Source organism: Drosophila virilis, chromosome 5 (assembly GCF_030788295.1).
Source record: "Drosophila virilis strain 15010-1051.87 chromosome 5, Dvir_AGI_RSII-ME, whole genome shotgun sequence".
Lineage (NCBI taxonomy): Eukaryota > Metazoa > Arthropoda > Insecta > Diptera > Drosophilidae > Drosophila > Drosophila virilis.
This window is the reverse complement of record NC_091547.1, coordinates 12702476-12720334: the sequence shown is the minus strand read 5'-3', so window position 1 is coordinate 12720334 and position 17859 is coordinate 12702476. Positions and strand designations below refer to the sequence as shown.

The 17859-nt window shown below is 46.3% G+C and overlaps 2 protein-coding genes across 3 annotated transcripts in view; one reads left to right on the top strand and one right to left on the bottom strand.

The window, feature by feature from the left end:
* Positions 1-38: 38 nt before the first annotated feature.
* On the bottom strand, positions 39-6002 carry LOC6627234 (spatacsin). Its single transcript, XM_002050143.4, has 6 exons — positions 4832-6002; positions 3285-4751; positions 1752-3218; positions 596-1695; positions 376-537; positions 39-317 (listed from the first exon to the last, which is right to left on the bottom strand). The coding sequence occupies exons 1-6, from the start codon at positions 5867-5869 to the stop codon at positions 98-100; spliced, it is 5454 nt and encodes a 1817-aa protein (XP_002050179.3). The 5' UTR covers positions 5870-6002; the 3' UTR covers positions 39-97.
* Shrm (shroom) overlaps positions 336-17859 on the top strand; it is a 63971-nt gene continuing 46447 nt past the window's right edge. The window contains exon 1 of one of the 2 annotated variants that reach the window (XM_070209660.1): positions 336-354. The gene's annotated coding sequence lies outside the window, so the exon portion shown is untranslated. Of the gene's footprint in view, positions 355-9979; positions 10084-17859 lie in introns of those variants that run through there. The other variant, XM_002050145.4, reaches the window with a different exon arrangement.

The window sequence follows — 17859 nt, the reverse complement described above, 5'->3', positions numbered from 1 at the left end:
GCGCCTTGTTAAAATTTTCGCATTCAACAAACTACATATTTGGCATTACAATCAGTACGTTTATATATATTATATTGTTAAAATCACATATCATGTGTCACATATTCGTTACGTTGTGCATTTCATTGCGTCCAAAGTTCGTGTCGCGCAAATAGTGTACCGTGGAGTCGTTTATCAGCGCCATCACAATTCCCTTCAGGCCCAAAATGGATGCCAATTTGTATTTGAGGGTGACGGAGCGAATGAGCTCCACCAGCTGAGCCAGAGATTCCTCGTGTTTGGCACTCGATGGATTGTTCTGAGTGTGCAATATATACCTAAAAAGGGAACAAGCTCGTTCTAGTCAGGCGTCAGGTGAGTGCCGATTTCGCTTACCCCTTGACAACCTGCTCAATGACATTGTCATTGATGCGTTGATGGCCGCGGTAATCCTGCAGATAGCTGCGTCTTTGAAGCAACACAAACTGAGTTAGCAAAGCTTCGCTCCAGTTGACATCGTGACCATAGGCGCGACTCAGTATCAGGGTTTGGGGTACTCTATAGGGCGGTAGTTGGTAGTTTTTAAAGTTTCATTTTGAATCCACCAAAAACCCACCTTAAGTGGTTGTTGATCAGCTCGCGGAATTGCTCTCGTGTTTGCACGCCAATCACGCTGATGCAAAGCGGCGCCGTGCTGCTTGTGCCAACACCAGCTGGTCCACTGCCGCGCTTCTCCAGCGCTTTGTTGCACAAATCCAGCTGCATGGCCACCAGTTCGGCGCGCGCCACGCTCTGCTGAGCGAGTATCAGCTTGTTGTCCAGCAAATAGTTCTCGGTGGCATGCGTGAAAAACTCCAGCGCCTGTTGCAGCTGCTGTTGCAGCTCCAGGCTAACCTTGAGCTTGCTTGGCTCGGCTGCAGTTGATGCTGCCGAGCGCACTCTATCCAGGATACCTTGCGCCTCCTGCGACCACATCTCCGCCAGCTCTTTGTACATTAGGAAATGATGCGCGGCCAGACGTAGCAGATCCTTGCCATTTTTGGGATTGTACTCGCGCAGATAGCCCAAGATGGCTTGCCGCAGACCGCTCTTCTGATCCTCGTCGAACTGGCCCAGTAGCGATTCGAACTGCTCGTTTTCGATGAGCGCATCGAAGCAGTAGAACATCTCACGATAGCGCGCAATCCCAATCAGCAGGCGCACAATAAGCGACCAGGACTTGGCGTTGGTCAGCTGTGCGTTGAGCAGCTTGGCGCGCTCCAGCACACTGGCAATGCCCTCCATGGAGCACTCGTGCACAAAACACAAATGCGCCTTGATCAGCAGCTCCACATAGATTTGATTCTGTTTCTTGTGCGACAGCACTTGGGGTATGCCCGGTGAGCCAGGCACATTGCTGCTGCTGCTGCCGCTGTTGGGCAGGCCATAGAGTGTAATAATCCCGGAGAGACGTTCAAAGGCCGTGCTCTGCTCGTAGGGCTTGTTGTCTTGGTAGCGCCTGTAGGCCTTCAGTGCATCACAGTACTCGAGTAGACAGTTGCCCAGCAGCGTCGTATTGGGCGTTAGCTCCAGGAAAAGGTGAAAATCCCGATCAATATTGTGTCCCCAGAGATCGGCGTTGCGCGGCGCATTGCGTGGCTGTTGGCTGGCATGGAATATATAGAAACGTGGACGCACAATGCAAGTGGTCAGCTCCAGGGCCAAAGAGTCGGCAATCTGCAAAATTAAATTCATTTAGCAGCAGCATAAAATCGTGAAAGAAGGACGCGCACCTCCTGTGGTGTCAGTCGCGTGGAGATGTGTATATCGCTGACCACCAACAGACGCTGCAGGCAATCCTCCTCGGCGGCGCTCTTGAGCAGCACGCTGACGTCCTTGGTGCGCAGCACATCCAAATACTCCTTGTCCAGATACATGGCCGCGCGATAGGCCAGCACAATACGCCGGCCCAGCTCGACGCCGTGCTTCAGCTTGGAGCCAATGCCCAGCAGTGTTTCCAGTGTTTGTTGTTTCTCCTTCGATGGAATCTCCTCGAACTCGAGCGTGGAACAGCTGCCGGACAAATCGCTGCTGCATCTGGTCATGGGACTCTGGTTGAGCGTCAGTCGATTGAACTTGGGAAAGGCGCTCTTCTCGATGTCGCTTAGCAGCTGACGCTCCTTGCTGGACAGATTCGCTATGCTGGTCATGCCCTCGGCCAGGGCCATGGCGAACACAATGAAGCGCAGATCATTGGGTCGAAACTCGAACAGCTCCTGCAGACGCAGTGCCTCCACAATATCGCCCTCGTCCAGCAGCATGTTGAGCAGCGCATCTAGCCGCTGCTCCATCTCACCTGTCAGCTGGGATTTACTGGCTATGCTGAGATCATCGATACCCGCCAGTTCCTTAAGCTCTGAGAAGGATTTGTAAAGAACGCAGCGCTCCTGTCGCATTATCTGCTCAAAGTACTCGGAATGATAGATGTCCACGATCGTGAGCTGCTCCTGCTCCAGCTGCAAATAGCACAAGACCATATCGTACTCAATCTGATCCCGGTCGAAGCATTCGTTGGGAAACAAATGGTGCTGTTTGATGACGCCCAGCGCGCTCTGCAACAGCTCGTAACGACGCCGCAGCTGCGACTCCGGCTGCTGGGCGGCAGCCTGCAACAGAAAGTTGACCAATATGGCCGGGGGCAGGGCATGCTGTGCAATCTCCTGCTCGTACTCCGCGTGCAGACGCAGCTGACCCGCCTCCAGCTCGGCCAGCCACTTGGCATAGACAATGTCCGCCAGCGGCAGCTGCAGCAGCGACGCCAGCTGCAGCGCCTGCTCATAGGCCTTGGCCTCCGTCAGCGCATCCACCAGACGTTTGTATTCGGCGCTGTCCCGCCGCACCAGCTGCTCGTAGTTGATGCCCAGTTGACGCAGCCAAGGCGCTGCCACGCCAAATATGCGATGCAGCAGACAAAAGTCCAGCAGATCGCAAATGTCGCCCACATCCGAGCGGCAGATGCAGTCGAGAAACTTTTGCTGCTGCATAATGCAGTCGAAGTTGGCTTCGAGCTGAATGAGCAGCAGTCCAATGCAGCGCTGCAGCAGCTGTTTGCGCGCCAATGGCTCACAGAGCGGCAGCTGCACTGCGTCCTGGCTCCAGCTGCAGAAGAATTGACGCAGCTCCACAATGGTCGCGTCGCTGAAGTCCTGCTGCTGCGCAGTTAATTGCAGGAAGTGACACAGGTGCACGATTTTGCAGTGCTGCAAGAGGAATATGAGACTATATCGATGGATCTGCGGGAGCGGTGAGGAGAGGCAACCACTTACCGGCTGAAAGATGCAGAAGCTGTGCAGGAGCGCATTCAACTGACCCCCGCTGACAGCGCCACGTATTACCAGCCAAACGAGCTCCGTTTGCTGCTGCGGCTCCTTGGACTTGGTGGCCGCCTGGAGCAACTGCAGCCACTGGCCACTGGCCACGGCTAGCCAGAGCAGCCAGCACCAGTCGCGATTGTGCTCGCCCAATGTCGCCGCGAGCACGGCCAGCACGGGCATCTGCTGGCGCACGCAATGCTTGAGCAGATTAATGCTGCTGCAGTGCTGTGCGCTGCTCTGCATAAGCTCCATGAATCTGGCCATGCTGCCGATGGTCTCCTCCGGCAGGCTGTTGCTGCTGCAGAGCACCAGGGCAAACAAATCCTGCTGTGCATTGTGCGTGAGCAGGCTGCACAGCGACTGGCCGGCATCGCGCTGCAGCTGCTGCAGATTGGCATCTAGTCCAGAGCTGTGCGACGAGTTGGTCATAGTTTCTTGCGAGGAATTGGTTTGTCCATCGCTGCGACGATTGCCGGCGCGCTTATGTTGCCGTTCATGGATGCAGTCGTAGCTGAGCGCCCGCAGCAGATGCACGCCCAGCGTGCCGCACTTGAAGTGCGGCAGCAGCTGCTTCAGCGCGCTGAGCGGCAGATCGAAGTACTGGAAGAGCAGCAGCAGCTGCCACCAATCGTTGCGTGCCGCAAAGTGTTGCAACAGCGCCGAGGGCCATTTGCCTTGGACGTTGCGCGCCGCCAGCCGCATCAGGGCCTGATACGACTCCAGTGGAAACTGCTCGGGCGTGGCCACCAGTTGCTGGACCAGCGCCTGATCCCAGTGCTGCAGTTGGCTCGTGTAGCCGCCGGAGACGCCTGTTGCCGGCAGCAGGCGCTGCAGATGTAGAAAACTGCGCAGCGTTTGCGTATCAAAGTCCAACATTTCACAGCAGGCGACGCAGTGCGTCACGAGCTCCTCATCGCCGGCATGCTGCAACGCCAGCTGTGTGGCCGTCTCGCAGGCGTGGAATAGCTGTGTGCGCGTGATCTGGCCATAGAGCTGCAGCTGCTCCATGAGGAAATAGTATACGGCATAGGCGCTCCTCTGCTGCTTCAGATAATGCGTGTAGTTCAGCTGCGCCTTGCTCGCATAGCGTTGACTTAGACGCGCATTCGAGAAGCTAACCAACTCGCCCTGACCCGCCGCCGCCGCCAGTGTAGCAAAGTTGACCTTCTTGAACTTGTGGAACAGCTCGTGAGCGCTGGGCACCGCATCCGAACTGCTCGTGCCATGATGCTCAAAGCGCGCCATCAGGGAGTTCAGGTACGGCACTCGCCGCAAATTGCTGGAGGAGAGAAAACCCTCCAGAGCACGCACGCTGGGCTCATGGCAGAGGAAGTCATAGAAGGTCAGCAGCGGCTGCTCCTGCAGCGAATCGGCGCCATGGTGCGTGCGCTCCAGATAGCTCTGAACACTCTTGGATATCTGGGTGGAAAATAAGTGAAAGCATTAAGACTACTCTAGTTGATTTCCTGATAGATACCCGTCAAGGCCGACGCACTCACCATTTCGAAACCCTCGCGCTGCATGAGGTCATGTGTCTTGAGATCGATTATTAGTGTCAGCAACGGCTCATTCTCGCCCGCCAGCTGCTCCAGCGCCGAGACGGGCACACAATCTAACAGCAGCAGGGAGTGATAGCCACGCTCTAGCAGATGACGCGCCAGTGGCTGGCGACTGAGCAGTTCCGTGTGCTGCTCCAGGCACTGCATTGTGCACAGGCGACGCAGCAGCGTGGACATGTCCGAGGATTCAGCTGAAAAAAAGTAGCCAGCGCGGGCAAAGTAATTGCGCAGCGGCTCACATGGCTGCTGCAAGTGCTCCAGGGCATATTCATACATGAGTGGCTCGATCTTCCAGCGTGCATAGGCCTGCTCCAGTGGCCGCAAGTCAGCTGTGCCTGCCGCAGCCTCCTGGCACCAGCACCAGCGACGCAGTCTGTCCAAACGTCCGGTGTCTACCAGATGCTGCCACACCAGCTGCTTGTTCAGCTCCGGCAGCAGTGATTCATTGCCATTGGCAAAGTAAAGTTCAACAATGAGCAGCTGCAGCGTTTGCTCGGGCAGCGTCATCAACGCCTCGATGTGAACTCGTGGCAACAGCGCCTGGTGCCGGGCCAGCAGATCGCTGCACTCGCGCAGCTGCTGCACCAGGGACCAGTAATACGCCAGGACGGGCTGTTCCTGCTCAAACAGCTGCGGCTCACGACAGCGCAAATGATCCAACACAAACTCGCTCAGATCCGCATCGTCGCATTCGCAGGCATATTGATAGAAGAAGCACTTGACATCCCGCTCCACATTGTGCAGCACGTTGTCCGCCTTGCAGACGAGCCGCTCGGACAGCAGTCGCTGCACATAGGCCTGTACCACATCGTAAAAGTAATGTCTGTATTCTTGAACTGGTATCTTTCGCTTGCCAGCCCAATATTCCATGCACAGATCGATGTGCTCGCCCTTGGTGGCCACCTCCTTGATGATGGACACCTCGCTGATGCCTGACCAGCTTTTGAATATTTTATTCCGTGCCTGGGCCGTATGCATTGTGTATAGCTGGTCTGGTATGGGCGTGTCTCAGTTCAGCTTTTCACATTTTTCACAGAGTTCGGTGCAATATTGTTTTCTTTGTTTTCAATAAGGCAATCAACAGATATGTATGTTTTTTTTTATCTCCATTGAAATCAGCTGCGGGCGGCACAGCGTTGCCACCTGGTTAATGAGTACTTTTCTGTGAGTACTTTTTGAAATGTGGCGGCAATCGCAACTCATGTGTCAGCGTATCAACTTTCCATACTCAAGCCTGGCATTTGCATTTTTTGTTGGTAATTGAATAGCCCAGGCAATGTCCTTGCCTTTGTATGAAATTTAATAAATTGCAGGAAACGACAGCCGCTACGCAAACAAGTTGCCTGGCAAAGTTCAAGCCATGAACTTGGGCTTGAGACCACACACGCAAAAAAAAAGAAGAGAAAAAAAAATACGACAAAACAGGCAGAAACAGCAAAATGCCTGGTTTTGCTTAATGTTTTCATGTTTGGGGCCTTTTTCTCTCACTTTTCGCTAGAACAAATTGTACGTACAACTTCAAGTGTGTGTGTGTGTGCGTTTAGATTTGCAACTGCCTGCTTACAACATCCGCTTACAACTTTGGGTGGGCCAAAATAAATCAGCTTACAGCATATTACAAGTGCCGAGTGGGCAATTTCCAGGAATGTCACATTTTTACAAGATCCCAAAAAGACCAGACAGACGCCTTTCTAACAAGAATTATGAATCGAGCAAGTGGATGCCGTTTATTTTTTATTTTTTTTGTGGGGTGCCATTAATAAATTTCACACGACTGTTTTACATGGCATTTGGACATAAAAACGTTGCTCAGCACTAAACCCCGCCAGCTTATAGGCCAAGTTGCGTAAGCTGCTATTCTATTTTGTTTTTTTCTCTAGTTTTATGCAGCAGCATAATTGTTGTTCTTCATATTGTTTATGAGCCAAGTAAAGGCTCGAGAAATGCTGCCGTTTCTTCTTGTTGTTGTTGTTGTTGTTGTTGTTACCGTTTTGGTCACTTAACAAATAGTCGAAAAGCTTTATGGGATTCGGCGCTCTGCAGTTTTGTTTATAAGCGGGTGACTTGGCTATCCAAACCAAACCGGTTGTCCCTGCTTCAAACACCCCGTTGGCGCGCACTCGCTGTGATTTATAGTTACGCACAAGCGCGCAAATCCAATTAGACGAACCGACTGACTGACTGACTGACTGACTGACTGTAGCCCGCGGCCAGATAGAGTCACAAAATGCCGCCAGGCCAGAGGACGGTCGCAGTCCAAAAATGATGTCTCACATCTCCTCTTGCCATATAAATATAATTCAAATATGTACAGTGAACGCTCCACTAAAACGGACAAACAACTATTTTTTGCTTGAACAATTATTCTGTGCAAAAAGCATTCCTGACACGAACAACAGTATAAGTTATAAATATAATAATATATTTACTTTTAAATCTTTTTTTTTTATCATAAAAAATAATTATGAATTTATTTCCACGACATATCTTAACCTATTATGTACCACAAGCTGTTGTTCGCTTGAGGGAGCTTTCACTGTACCTAAACGTACATAAAAATATATTTTAAGTAGATTCGGGTCACCCGCTGCATCTATGTTTCTTTTTTTTTTTGATTCGATTTCTTACATCATCGCGGAACTGTGCGCCTCCGTTTCGTTTGTCCAAAATGTCGCCCCGCGCCAACGTGGCGCGTGGCGGGAGGGCGGCCTTTTGTTGCATTTTGAATATCAAAGAAAAACTGCAGCATCTTTATCTAAGAGCTGAACAGATACATGTGTGTGTGTGTCATAATACCAAAGGCATGCCGGGCAGTCTCTGCGGCTGCTCGCCGCATGTTGCATGCAAATTTTCAGCATATGGAGCAATGGAGCGTTGCCAGCTGATGACGTCATCGGAGGCGCTCAATTGAAATGCAACGTGGCAGCTGCCTGACAACAATTGCAAACAAATTATACAACATGCTCAAAAGGGCTCTGAGCTCTGATTTTGACCGTAGCGTTTCCCACGTCAAAATGCCTTTGATTTGATATCAGCAACTGGAACTGGGTGTGTTTCGGTTTGCCAGCGTTTCGCACCTGAATGCTTAAACAGCGAATGCACCCGCATACGCACCTCCTCCCACCCACGCTGCCGGCAGCGTAACCTTCAGCTTGGCCAGCAGCTGTTTGCCTGGTCTAAGGGGGGGGTTGCTTTTCCAATGGAAAGTCAAGCCAGTTTGGGTCAGCTGTAAGAGCTACTAATACGGATTTGGTAATGGCAACGGACAATAGACAATAACTGATTGATAGTCGCGGCACATTCCATGCTGCCTTCTCCTTCTCTTACCCGGAGCAGGGCCAGCGGTAAACTTGTTTTTGTTTTGCAAACCGCACAAATAAACAAATGTGTGCGCCCACCAAAAAAAAAAACAAAAAAAAAAAAGGAAATCGTGATGATTAATTGGAGAGGAGCTCCGTGCGAGGCGCGAACCCGTGTGCGTATAGTTGGCATTAACTGTGTGACCACAGGCCGTGGAGTTGCTGATCTCAGCGAGACATGTTTAGCCACAAAACTACCGCGGGCTGGCTGGTGAACTTTAGGCCCAGTGCATGGCATCTAACGAGCGCGCGTGCTTTTGGCCTTTATCATTTAAAATCGGTTAATGAACTGTGAGAATGGCAAACGAAAGTTGAGAACTAGCCGAGAACCGTTGATTATTGTTGATATTTGGGCTTTGTATTGTGTTTTATTTTTTGCGTTGATGTTTTTTATACATTTTTTTTTTCTATTTTTATTGTGTCAATTTGCATGTTGCCACCTTTCGCTTGTACCGTTACGGCAGCGGCGACATGCTGCAGCCGCATGGCAATTATGCCTTATAAGCATGGCACATGCATACATACATAAATTAAATGCCACAGAATGGGCTCATTAGCACCTGGTTGACACGGCCAAAGGAGACTGGCCATAATCATAATTGGGCACAAATATTGGTCTAAATCAATTTGTATGCTGTGCCACGACGTTGGTGGTCGATCTTCTTCTTTTTCATTTGCTTTTGCTTAATTGGAAGAGACTTGCGCTGAAAATCAAAAGTGCCAACAGCAACAACAACAACAAACGGCAACAAACGGCAACAAACGGCAACAATAAGAAGAAGCAGCACATACATAAATCAACTTTGAAGTGCAGCGACGCAGCAGCAGCAGCAGCAGCAGCAGCAGCAACAGCTCAGCCTTAGCTCGGCCTTGCTTATCAACGTTTCCTTCATTTTGCTTTGCCGCTTCTTGCTGCGTTTCTTTTTGTTTTAGTCTTTACTTTCTTTGTTTGCCTTTTGTCCGCACGAATTTTGGCTAAGTGCAGCCATAGCCGCTATTGCTGTTGCTGTTGCTGTTGCCGCTGCCAGCGTCGCAGTCGCCGCAACAGGTTCTCGTTGTCGTGCTTGTTCTTGTTGTTCTTTAGCAAGAACTGGACGCATAGCACGCGCAACAGGTTCTGTCCAATGCCTGATTAAGTGGCGAGCGAGCGAGCGAGTGCTTGACTGCCAGTGCATGTGTGTACGTGTATGCTTGTGCTTGTTTGTGTGTGTGTGTGTGTGTGTGCATGTTAGATGCCTCTCTCGCACACTCTCAGCAGCTCTATTGCAGGCGCGCTCACCGACAGCTGAGATATACTGAGTGACTTTCAATAAAAAAAAAAAATACCTGTTTTTGTTGCTTTTGCTATTGCTATTGGTTTGCTCTGCTCTCTGCAGGCAGGCCTCTATGATAAGACTGACCCCCATTAGAAAACGTTTTTACCAAATGGAATTGCCACTCATGTCCAGCATATTGAGAGCAGCGTTCAAATTTCCACTGGGGTTTTTAACAGCCAGCGCAGCGCAGGTAAATCAGACTTAACATTTGTTTTTGTATGTGTTGCTACTCGCTCTCTCTCTCTCTCTCTCTCACTCTCTTTCTCGTGCGCTGCTTTCGGCTTGCGTGGCCGAAGAAAACATTTTCGCAATTGCCGCTGCGAGAGCGTGTCTCAGTGTGTGCATGTGTAGGTGTTGGACTCTGACTCTGACTAGCCGCTGCTGCCGTGAGCTTTGCCTGATCGTGCCTCTGTCTCCAGTGTCAGTCCACTTTTGGCTCTCGTATCGTGCAGTTAGCAAGCAAAAAAGTACATGCCGCGTTCATTGGCCGCGCGTTACGTGTCTGTGTGTCTAGCTGGTGTGTATGCGTGCCTGTGTGTCTGAGCGCACCATGCAATTAATTCAATGAAAATTAATATAGAAAAATTAATATTCGATTCTCTGTTTACATTCGGTTCAATAATTGACGACAACTCTTAAGCAGCCAGCCTGTGTGTGTGTTTGTGTGTGTGTGCTGTTACATGAGCGTGTGTGTGTGTGTGTGCAAAGTGAAGCAGCGGCGACCATCACGCGTCGCGCTAACAAACAAAAGTGCAACAACAACAAAAGCAACAACAACAACTGCAAGAGCGGCCGCAACACGAAACGGCATATTTAGCACAAAAGCGCGGCGTGTAAAATGTGCCTGAAAAATTACAAAATTCAGCAAAAATAAACAAAACATATAAAAAGAAAATAAAAAATTTAATAATTGTATAATAAAACTATAAAAAAGAGTGCAGCACAGCCTTCAACGTGCACATTTCTTCCGCTTACAACAAAACTGCTTTTGCTGCGTCTTCTTCTTCTTATTCTTCGCCCTCATCTAGCGGGTGGCAAGAAGCTTCTGCTGCTGCTGCGGCTGCTTCTTCTTCTTCTTCGCCAACTCCATCTTGTGCTTTGAGGCCAACAAGTTTTGCTCAGGCTGATATTTTTTGTTGTTGTTGTTGTGCGCCCCACCCTCCCCTCGCACAAGCAACATTTTCCTAAGGCAGACCAGTTTTTGGCGGCTGCATTTTGCCATTTTCCGCGCTTCAACTGCAACTCCAAGCAGAAGAAGAAGAGGCAGCGGCCAAGGCGGAGCACTGACTGAGGAGAGCAGCTGCTGCTGCCGCCGCCCCATTGGCAGTTGCACTTGGGAAAACTCTTCCCAGCCATATAAAGCATACACATATTTGCACACAGCCCCATAACAAAGGCGGCCAGTACGTGTTTTGGATTATTTTAATTGGCGCCAGACGCGAGACATGTTCAGGAAAACAAAAACAAAAACAACAACAAAAAACAAAAAACATAACCAAGAAACAGCAGAAGCCGTAGAAGAAACAAAGTGAGAACCAAAGTGATGCACACTGAAAATTATTTGCATCGGGTCAGTTTTTTTTTTTTTTTTTAGCTTAAATGGACCAAAAACATGTAGAGCTGATAAAACGCCAACAAAACTCAACAAAGAAGTCGATGACATAACGAGTGTAAGAGCTGTGTAAATCGGAGCAGAGGTAGCGCCAGGTGCTAGACTAGGTACTAGATAGATGTGCAATGGGTCACAAACGATGCGGGCTAAAATACAGAACTAACAAAATGTAGCCAAAGCTAGAAAATTAAGTTTAAAATGTACATAAATCACATTCAAATGATAACCTGATAAAGATATAGGCAAAAAGATATATGGGTAGATATAGGTAGAATTAATAAAGTTATAGAAGCATTTAAGCAGTTGGGTCTTCAAGAAAACTTTAGAAATAAATTAAGTAACATTAACTTAAATAATTGTTACTTTTATATAGAAAAAGAATTTCTGAATGAAATCCTACTATCATTATATTTATAGAGAATTTTACTTCGAAACTTTTTACTTATGCCCCTTTTGTTATTATTTTTGCAGAAGTTGGCAAAACGTCAGCTTTATTTATTTGCATTCCCAACCAAATTTGAGCTATTTAAGATCTATTTAAGCCCGGAACACGTGTCACGCACTTAATCTACATTTCCACAAAGCCTGATAAACTGTTTAAATTTTGTGGAAAATTTACATGTAGCTTAACTGAAAGTATTGCGCCGATTTCAGTTGCTGATAACGTCTGATAAAAAAAAAAAAAATACTTACAACCGCAATGTAAATCCCGCCAGCCACAAAAAAGTGAGCGGCATTACCTGGCATTCAGTTGCCACGTAATGGGGCATTGACGAAATCGGAGTTCGAAGTGACGGACTTATCAACTGTCACAGACAGAGGCGGCCGGCAGACCTAGCAACAAATACTACAAAACAATATCAGAACAAACATGTTTGCTTTAGTGTGCGTGTGTGTTGGGGGTGGGCGTGACAGGCCGGGGGAGCCCGGGGGGAGTTTGCTTGGCTGCCGATGGGTTCAATACACTGCAACGCGGCAGAAATGTGTGCATGAGAGATTGATTGAATTATAAATTAAGCTACAACGTTTCAATTAAAGGCAACAACATTGTTGCATGCAGCGACCTTGCCGTGCAACTGTATCTGACGGATTGCGTACAGTGAAGACATCTTCAAGTTCCAAGCTCTTTGCTTACTTTCGCACTTTCAAGTGGAATATCAGCTGGAAAAACTTGCGAGAGTCGAGAAGTTTTCTTTCTCTAAGGAATATCTTGTAGCCTTTGTTTGTTTTTCGACAAACGCCTCAAGAGAGCTTTTACTGTGCATTTGTATCTGACGGATTGTGTCTGTCTGTCTGTCTGTCAGGCATCATTGGCAACCAGTTTTCTTCTTATTCATTCCTTTTTGTTTTTTTTTTTTTTTTTGCTGCGTGCGTATGGAGCAAAGGCTCTCGTTTATCTTATCATCCACAGAGACTGGCTAAGTCGAATTTTAATCTTATCTGTCAGAACTAAGTAGTGCAAACAGCAGAAATAACAAACGAACATCAACGGCAATTCAAGTATTTCGAGTGCGTTTCTACTCTTCGCGTTGTCATTGTAAATTGTTCAGATATTAAAAACAAAAACAAAAACAATATAAAATCGCTTGTTGATTTCCTTAACAGCACATATTATTCTTCACAAGTTTAAGGTAATTTTCCCGAAAACCAGCAAATAACAATGGATAAAAAAAAAACAAAAAACCAACAATAACATTTTTAACAAATTGCGCACAACATTTTTCTGCGCCCAAATGACTGAACAGTTAAGCAAATAGCAAACAGACAGTTGAACTAACCGAATTACGGCGAGCTCAAAAGTTCCTCAGAAATAACAATATCATCATGAATTTCCCATTACTCGTGCCGCAAGATTTCGAGCAAACTCTGAAAACTGTAAAGTGGGAAAACTATATTTAGGAATCGATATGGAACTCTTTCCTCATTTCTTTCCCTAAGGTTGTATATCCAACTTTTTACTAGTATATAATTGTTGATCGACCTTGGACTAAGTCCAATCCTTATAAACTGTTGGGTCTAACAACATTTTGCTTGGTTTGATCTATATCTTCGTAAACTCTATAAATTTAGGCTAAATGGACGACAGCTGCTGGACTTAAAGTAAAATCTGAACAGATTGTTGAATTGTCAAGAGGGGATACTGTTTTATTGATAGATATCTTTTCCTTCTTTAAGGTTATGTGTCCAAAGTTTAGCTAATCTGAATCTATCCAAACTTAACTTTATTCCAATCTTCACAAACTCTATAAATGCTCGGCAAATTCTGCGTTTGCAGTTAAATCTGAACTAATACTTTTTATGAAGTAAATTGGAGATCTTATGACTGAGATAACTGATCTATTATTGATTCACGTGAATTAATTCCAAAATAATAATAATAAGACTCATTTTATATATCAGAAGCTAGTCAGATTCGGTACTTCAAATGCATTTCAATCTTTCTTAGGAAACCCAATCACAATGTGTTCCAAATGTGTTCTTGGGAAACTTCTCCCAGGTTAGATGTCAAGCTATCAATTGATCTACATGTATTTATATTAATTCTTTTTTTATGTTTCTGAATTATTAAATTCTTTTAGATGAAACCCATTTGAAGACCTCGAATTCCGCAACATTTTAGTTTAACTCTTGATAAGATACAAAGTTTTTAGTCGCACGTAATCTGTTTTTGGCTAATTTGATGAGCTGCGTTGATAAATAAATACCTAAATAAATAGATACTTATTTTGGCTTATAGATATATCAAGTGTTAGTCTGCTTTTAGAATCTCTATAGTTTTTCAACTTTGTCCAGATATAATTGTTTAAATATTGTTCACACATGTGGCTGGCATATATGTATGTATACTTATATGGCCACTTGGCCATAAGTATTCCCTAACTAGTTTTCATTGTGATTATTTCATATTTCAAAAATGCACTTCTCTCGCTCTTTTGCGCTTCTTTCGTTTTTGCTCCCGTTACGTTGCACGTTTTACAATTTGTATTTGCTTTGCCAAAGTGCTTGGAATGTGCTGTGCAAATATTTGTGGCACATAGATACACACACCTACTAGATATTTAGTGAGTGTGTGTTGTTGTCTCGTTTCGTTTCGTTTCGTTTCTTTTTTTTTTTTTTTTGTGTTTTATTTTTGGTTCACGCTCGGCTCAGGTGATAAGCAAAACGCGACGACCTTGCGACAACGACCTTCACATCCTGCCCGCTGCGCTGCGCTGCCCGCTGTCCTCAAGGCGGAAGTAAATCGCGAGAACAATGCGCAACTGCTGCGGGCGTATCCGAAAAATAAAGTATCTGAAATCTAAACTCGAGCGCTAGGTAGCTAAAAACTAAAGCCCAAACGGAGGCTGAGATACAAACTGGGGCCGTGGCTGTTGACAGGGCCTGAAAAACCGTAGAGACCAAAATGAGCTGAGGTTTTGGTTTGGCCTCTTGTGGCAATGAGGATGAATAATGCCAGGCAACAGGGCGAAGCATGTGTGTGTGTGCAGGTGTGTGTGTGTGTGTGTGCGGGTGCTGTTGCCGCTACCAAGAAGCGCGCTTGGGAATCGCATAGCCATTTTTTGCGCTGTTTTATTTTAGCTGCAAGCGAAGCGCGGCAAGCACTAAAGAAGACGTTGAACTTGCCACAAGCGCTGACTGCAATTGCAATTGCACTGCAACAATTGTTGATTGTTGTTGGGAGCCCTTTTTGCTGCTGCGGCTGTTGCTGCTGCTTTTTGCGGAAATCCAGCGAACGAATTAAATTTAATTGTAAATTTATGCGTCTTGTTGTTGTTGTTGTTGATGTTGCTGTTGCTGTTCGCCCTGTGTGAATGTCTCAGCGCCATGCGATCTTCACCTTTGTCAGCTGCTGTTGCGCGCGTTACCTGTGAGAATTGACAAAAATTATAATGAATCGCAGCAAGAGCTACAACGGGGCCAAAACCTTGCAGCTAAATGCAAACACACACAGCTCACACAGCTCAGGTAAAAGCTAATCACAACATAAGCGGGCAGGTAAAACAGTTTCATTCATGTTGTTGCAGTTGTCGCCGTTGTTGTTCTTATTGTTGTTGTTGTTGTTGTTGTTGTCAAGCACTTTGTTACGCTTGTTAGTAGCTGACACTACAGCAATTTGAGCGGAATTTATGACAGTCACAGTTCAGGGACAGCTATATCTTTATCGGGCAACTCAATCTGTGACAACTCTTATTTAGCGGCTACAACCCTGGCGCAGCGGCATAGCTGAAAAAATCTACTGCTGATAAGCCCCTGGAAATGACACGGGTGCTAATACCACAAAGTCGGGTATTTAAGTGCTTATGAGAAATCTTTGAGCTGCTGTGACAAAATATAATTTCACGCAGACTTCTCAGAGCACAACATTTTTTAATGCAAAAACTCGTTGGACTTAAAAGTTCTCTAAATATGAAGTATACTTAGAAAATATGAACCATTTCTTATGCATTTGTTTATAAATCTAATGAATATTTTCAATTTAGTCTTTCATCATTTCTTTCATCAGTTAGTTTCTGGCAAAAAAAAAAAGATACGAATCATGAACTGCAAATCGTGTTGAACATCTTTTATGGAATTATGAACAACAAAATTATGTTTAATTTCTACAATTTTTTTCCGGTTCTCAGTTTAACTCAGAATTTAGCAAGCGCCCCAATATTCAACAACTGCTTTTTTTCTTTGTATCATTAAATTTAACCCAAATATTTGTGAGCCTATAAAAATATTCTGTCCATCCGAAACTCGGAACTTATCAGAGCTAGAGTCTTGAAATTTTAAACGTAGGTCCTTCTATTGCCCGCGTGTTACGAGTTTGTTTCCGATATGCGATAAATTGTCCCGTTTCCACCAGATCGATAAAAATCGATATCTAATTGCCATTATTAAGAACATCTCTTAGGTTTTTTTCAGCTGGGATTACCAACCTTGGTCAAGTTTATAATATTATATCAGATCAAATAGTTTTCAATTGATTTTAAGCTTCAGCTTAGTCACTTTATCTTAAGTCTGTGATTGCTTGACACCCAAATTAGTTATTTGTTCCAAAAGCATGAGCATTAAACTTAAAATTTAAATCGATCTGCTACAAATTCCGCTTAGAGAGATTGAGAATCTTAATTGTGAATAATAGAGACATGATCTCTATCGCACAGCTGGTTCTTGATTCCCACAATACATACTAAGTATAAAGCAGGCACATATTTTAAATCAATCTATTATAAAATTTCCTGTTTAGGATCAACAATCTTCAAAGCCAGCTCACATACAGATCTATAAGAGATGCCTGGAAAGTGATCGTTCGTTTCACTCATCTATGTAAGACACACGTCGACGTCGTCGTCGTCGTCGTTGTCGTCTGATTAGTGCCGCAGCCTGTTTTTGACCTCGCTTGTGTGGAATTTATTGGACTACTGATATTCATAAGCAGTCTATACCATATAAACCCGTTCGCTTGGGTGTGACGCTGACGTGGGGTGGCAAAGGGGTGGGGGGACGCCGGCGTGTTCCGTCTTGTGCTGTCGTCTTGCAGCTGGGAACTGGGTGCTCTGTGCCCATTTCGCTGGCGCCAGTGTTTAGCCATGTTTTTCCGCATTTTTAACGCTAAAACTGTCATTTTGCATTTCGCATGTGTCGCTGTTGGCCAAAATCCGCACAGTCCAGCAAAAGTGTCTAATTTCGCTTTTAGCGCAATAAAAACAACAACAGCAACAACAACCTAAAACCAAAAATTAATAATAAAAAAAGAGCGAAACAAGCAACAACAATAACAAGCTGTCGACAATGTTGTCGTCTAGTGCCCAAAAATCGGCTCGATTAGAGCTCGAAAATGGCCAGCGGCTGCGTCCGTTGCGTGGCAGAAGTTCCGCTCAGCTCCTTGGGGCCATAATTAACGTATTTCTTAGCTGCTGCTCTTTTTTTTTTGTTTGTTTGTTTGTTGTTATTGTTGTTGTCTGTTTTGGGCAGCAGCTTTCACACAGCAACGCCGCTGGGCACAAAACTGGCGACAGGAGCATTTGCAGTTGCAGCCTGCGATTGCAATGTCATTGCACTTACTGCACAGTCAGGCTGGCTAGCAGGCAGTTAGCCAGGCTAACAGGCAGTCAGGCAGCCAGGCAGCCAGGCACTCGTATGTCGCAGATTTATCTGCGCCGTCTCGTACTTTGCCCCCTCAAACTGGCTTCCTTCTTGGCCATCTAACTAGGCCCAGTCGCAGCCTAGCTTAGCCTAGCGTAGCCCGACTTGACTTGGTCTGGCTTTTGTGGCTGCAGTTTTTTCAACGGTGCCTTAGAATCCAGTTTTGTAGTCTTGACAATATTTGCTGTCTCTCTGCCAGCATATAGTATTTGCCCGTGGTTCCAGTTCTTGGGCGCCCGCTAACGCAGCCTCATAATTATGCATTAAACACTTGAGGTTTACGGTGCAGTTGCTCGGGCATTAATGGACAGCAATTTGCATAGAAACCATACACAAGATGGGCGCCCATTTGACATGGACGGCCAAATGACCAGCTTGACATTTGCCAAAGGTAAGCGCAGAAGAGAAGGGGGGGTGAGGGTTGGGGCATAGGTAGACGGAACTGCTGCGATGCGTGGGCAACGAAACGTAACCGAAATGCAGTTGGCAAACAAATCGCATTTGAAAAAATATATACACTTATATATGTATAAAAAACTTGTTTATTGG

What these genes read in the sequence shown, in the direction of transcription:
- LOC6627234 (XM_002050143.4), bottom strand. Translation starts at nt 5,869, where the DNA reads ATGCATACGGCCCAGGCACGGAATAAAATATTCAAAAGCTGGTCAGGC. An exon ending in GCTTCTGCATCTTTCAGCCG is followed by an intron (nt 3,219 to 3,284) that starts GTAAGTGGTTGC and finishes TTCCTCTTGCAG; the next exon opens with CACTGCAAAATCGTGCACCT. An exon ending in CTGATCAACAACCACTTAAG is followed by an intron (nt 538 to 595) that starts GTGGGTTTTTGG and finishes ACCGCCCTATAG; the next exon opens with AGTACCCCAAACCCTGATAC.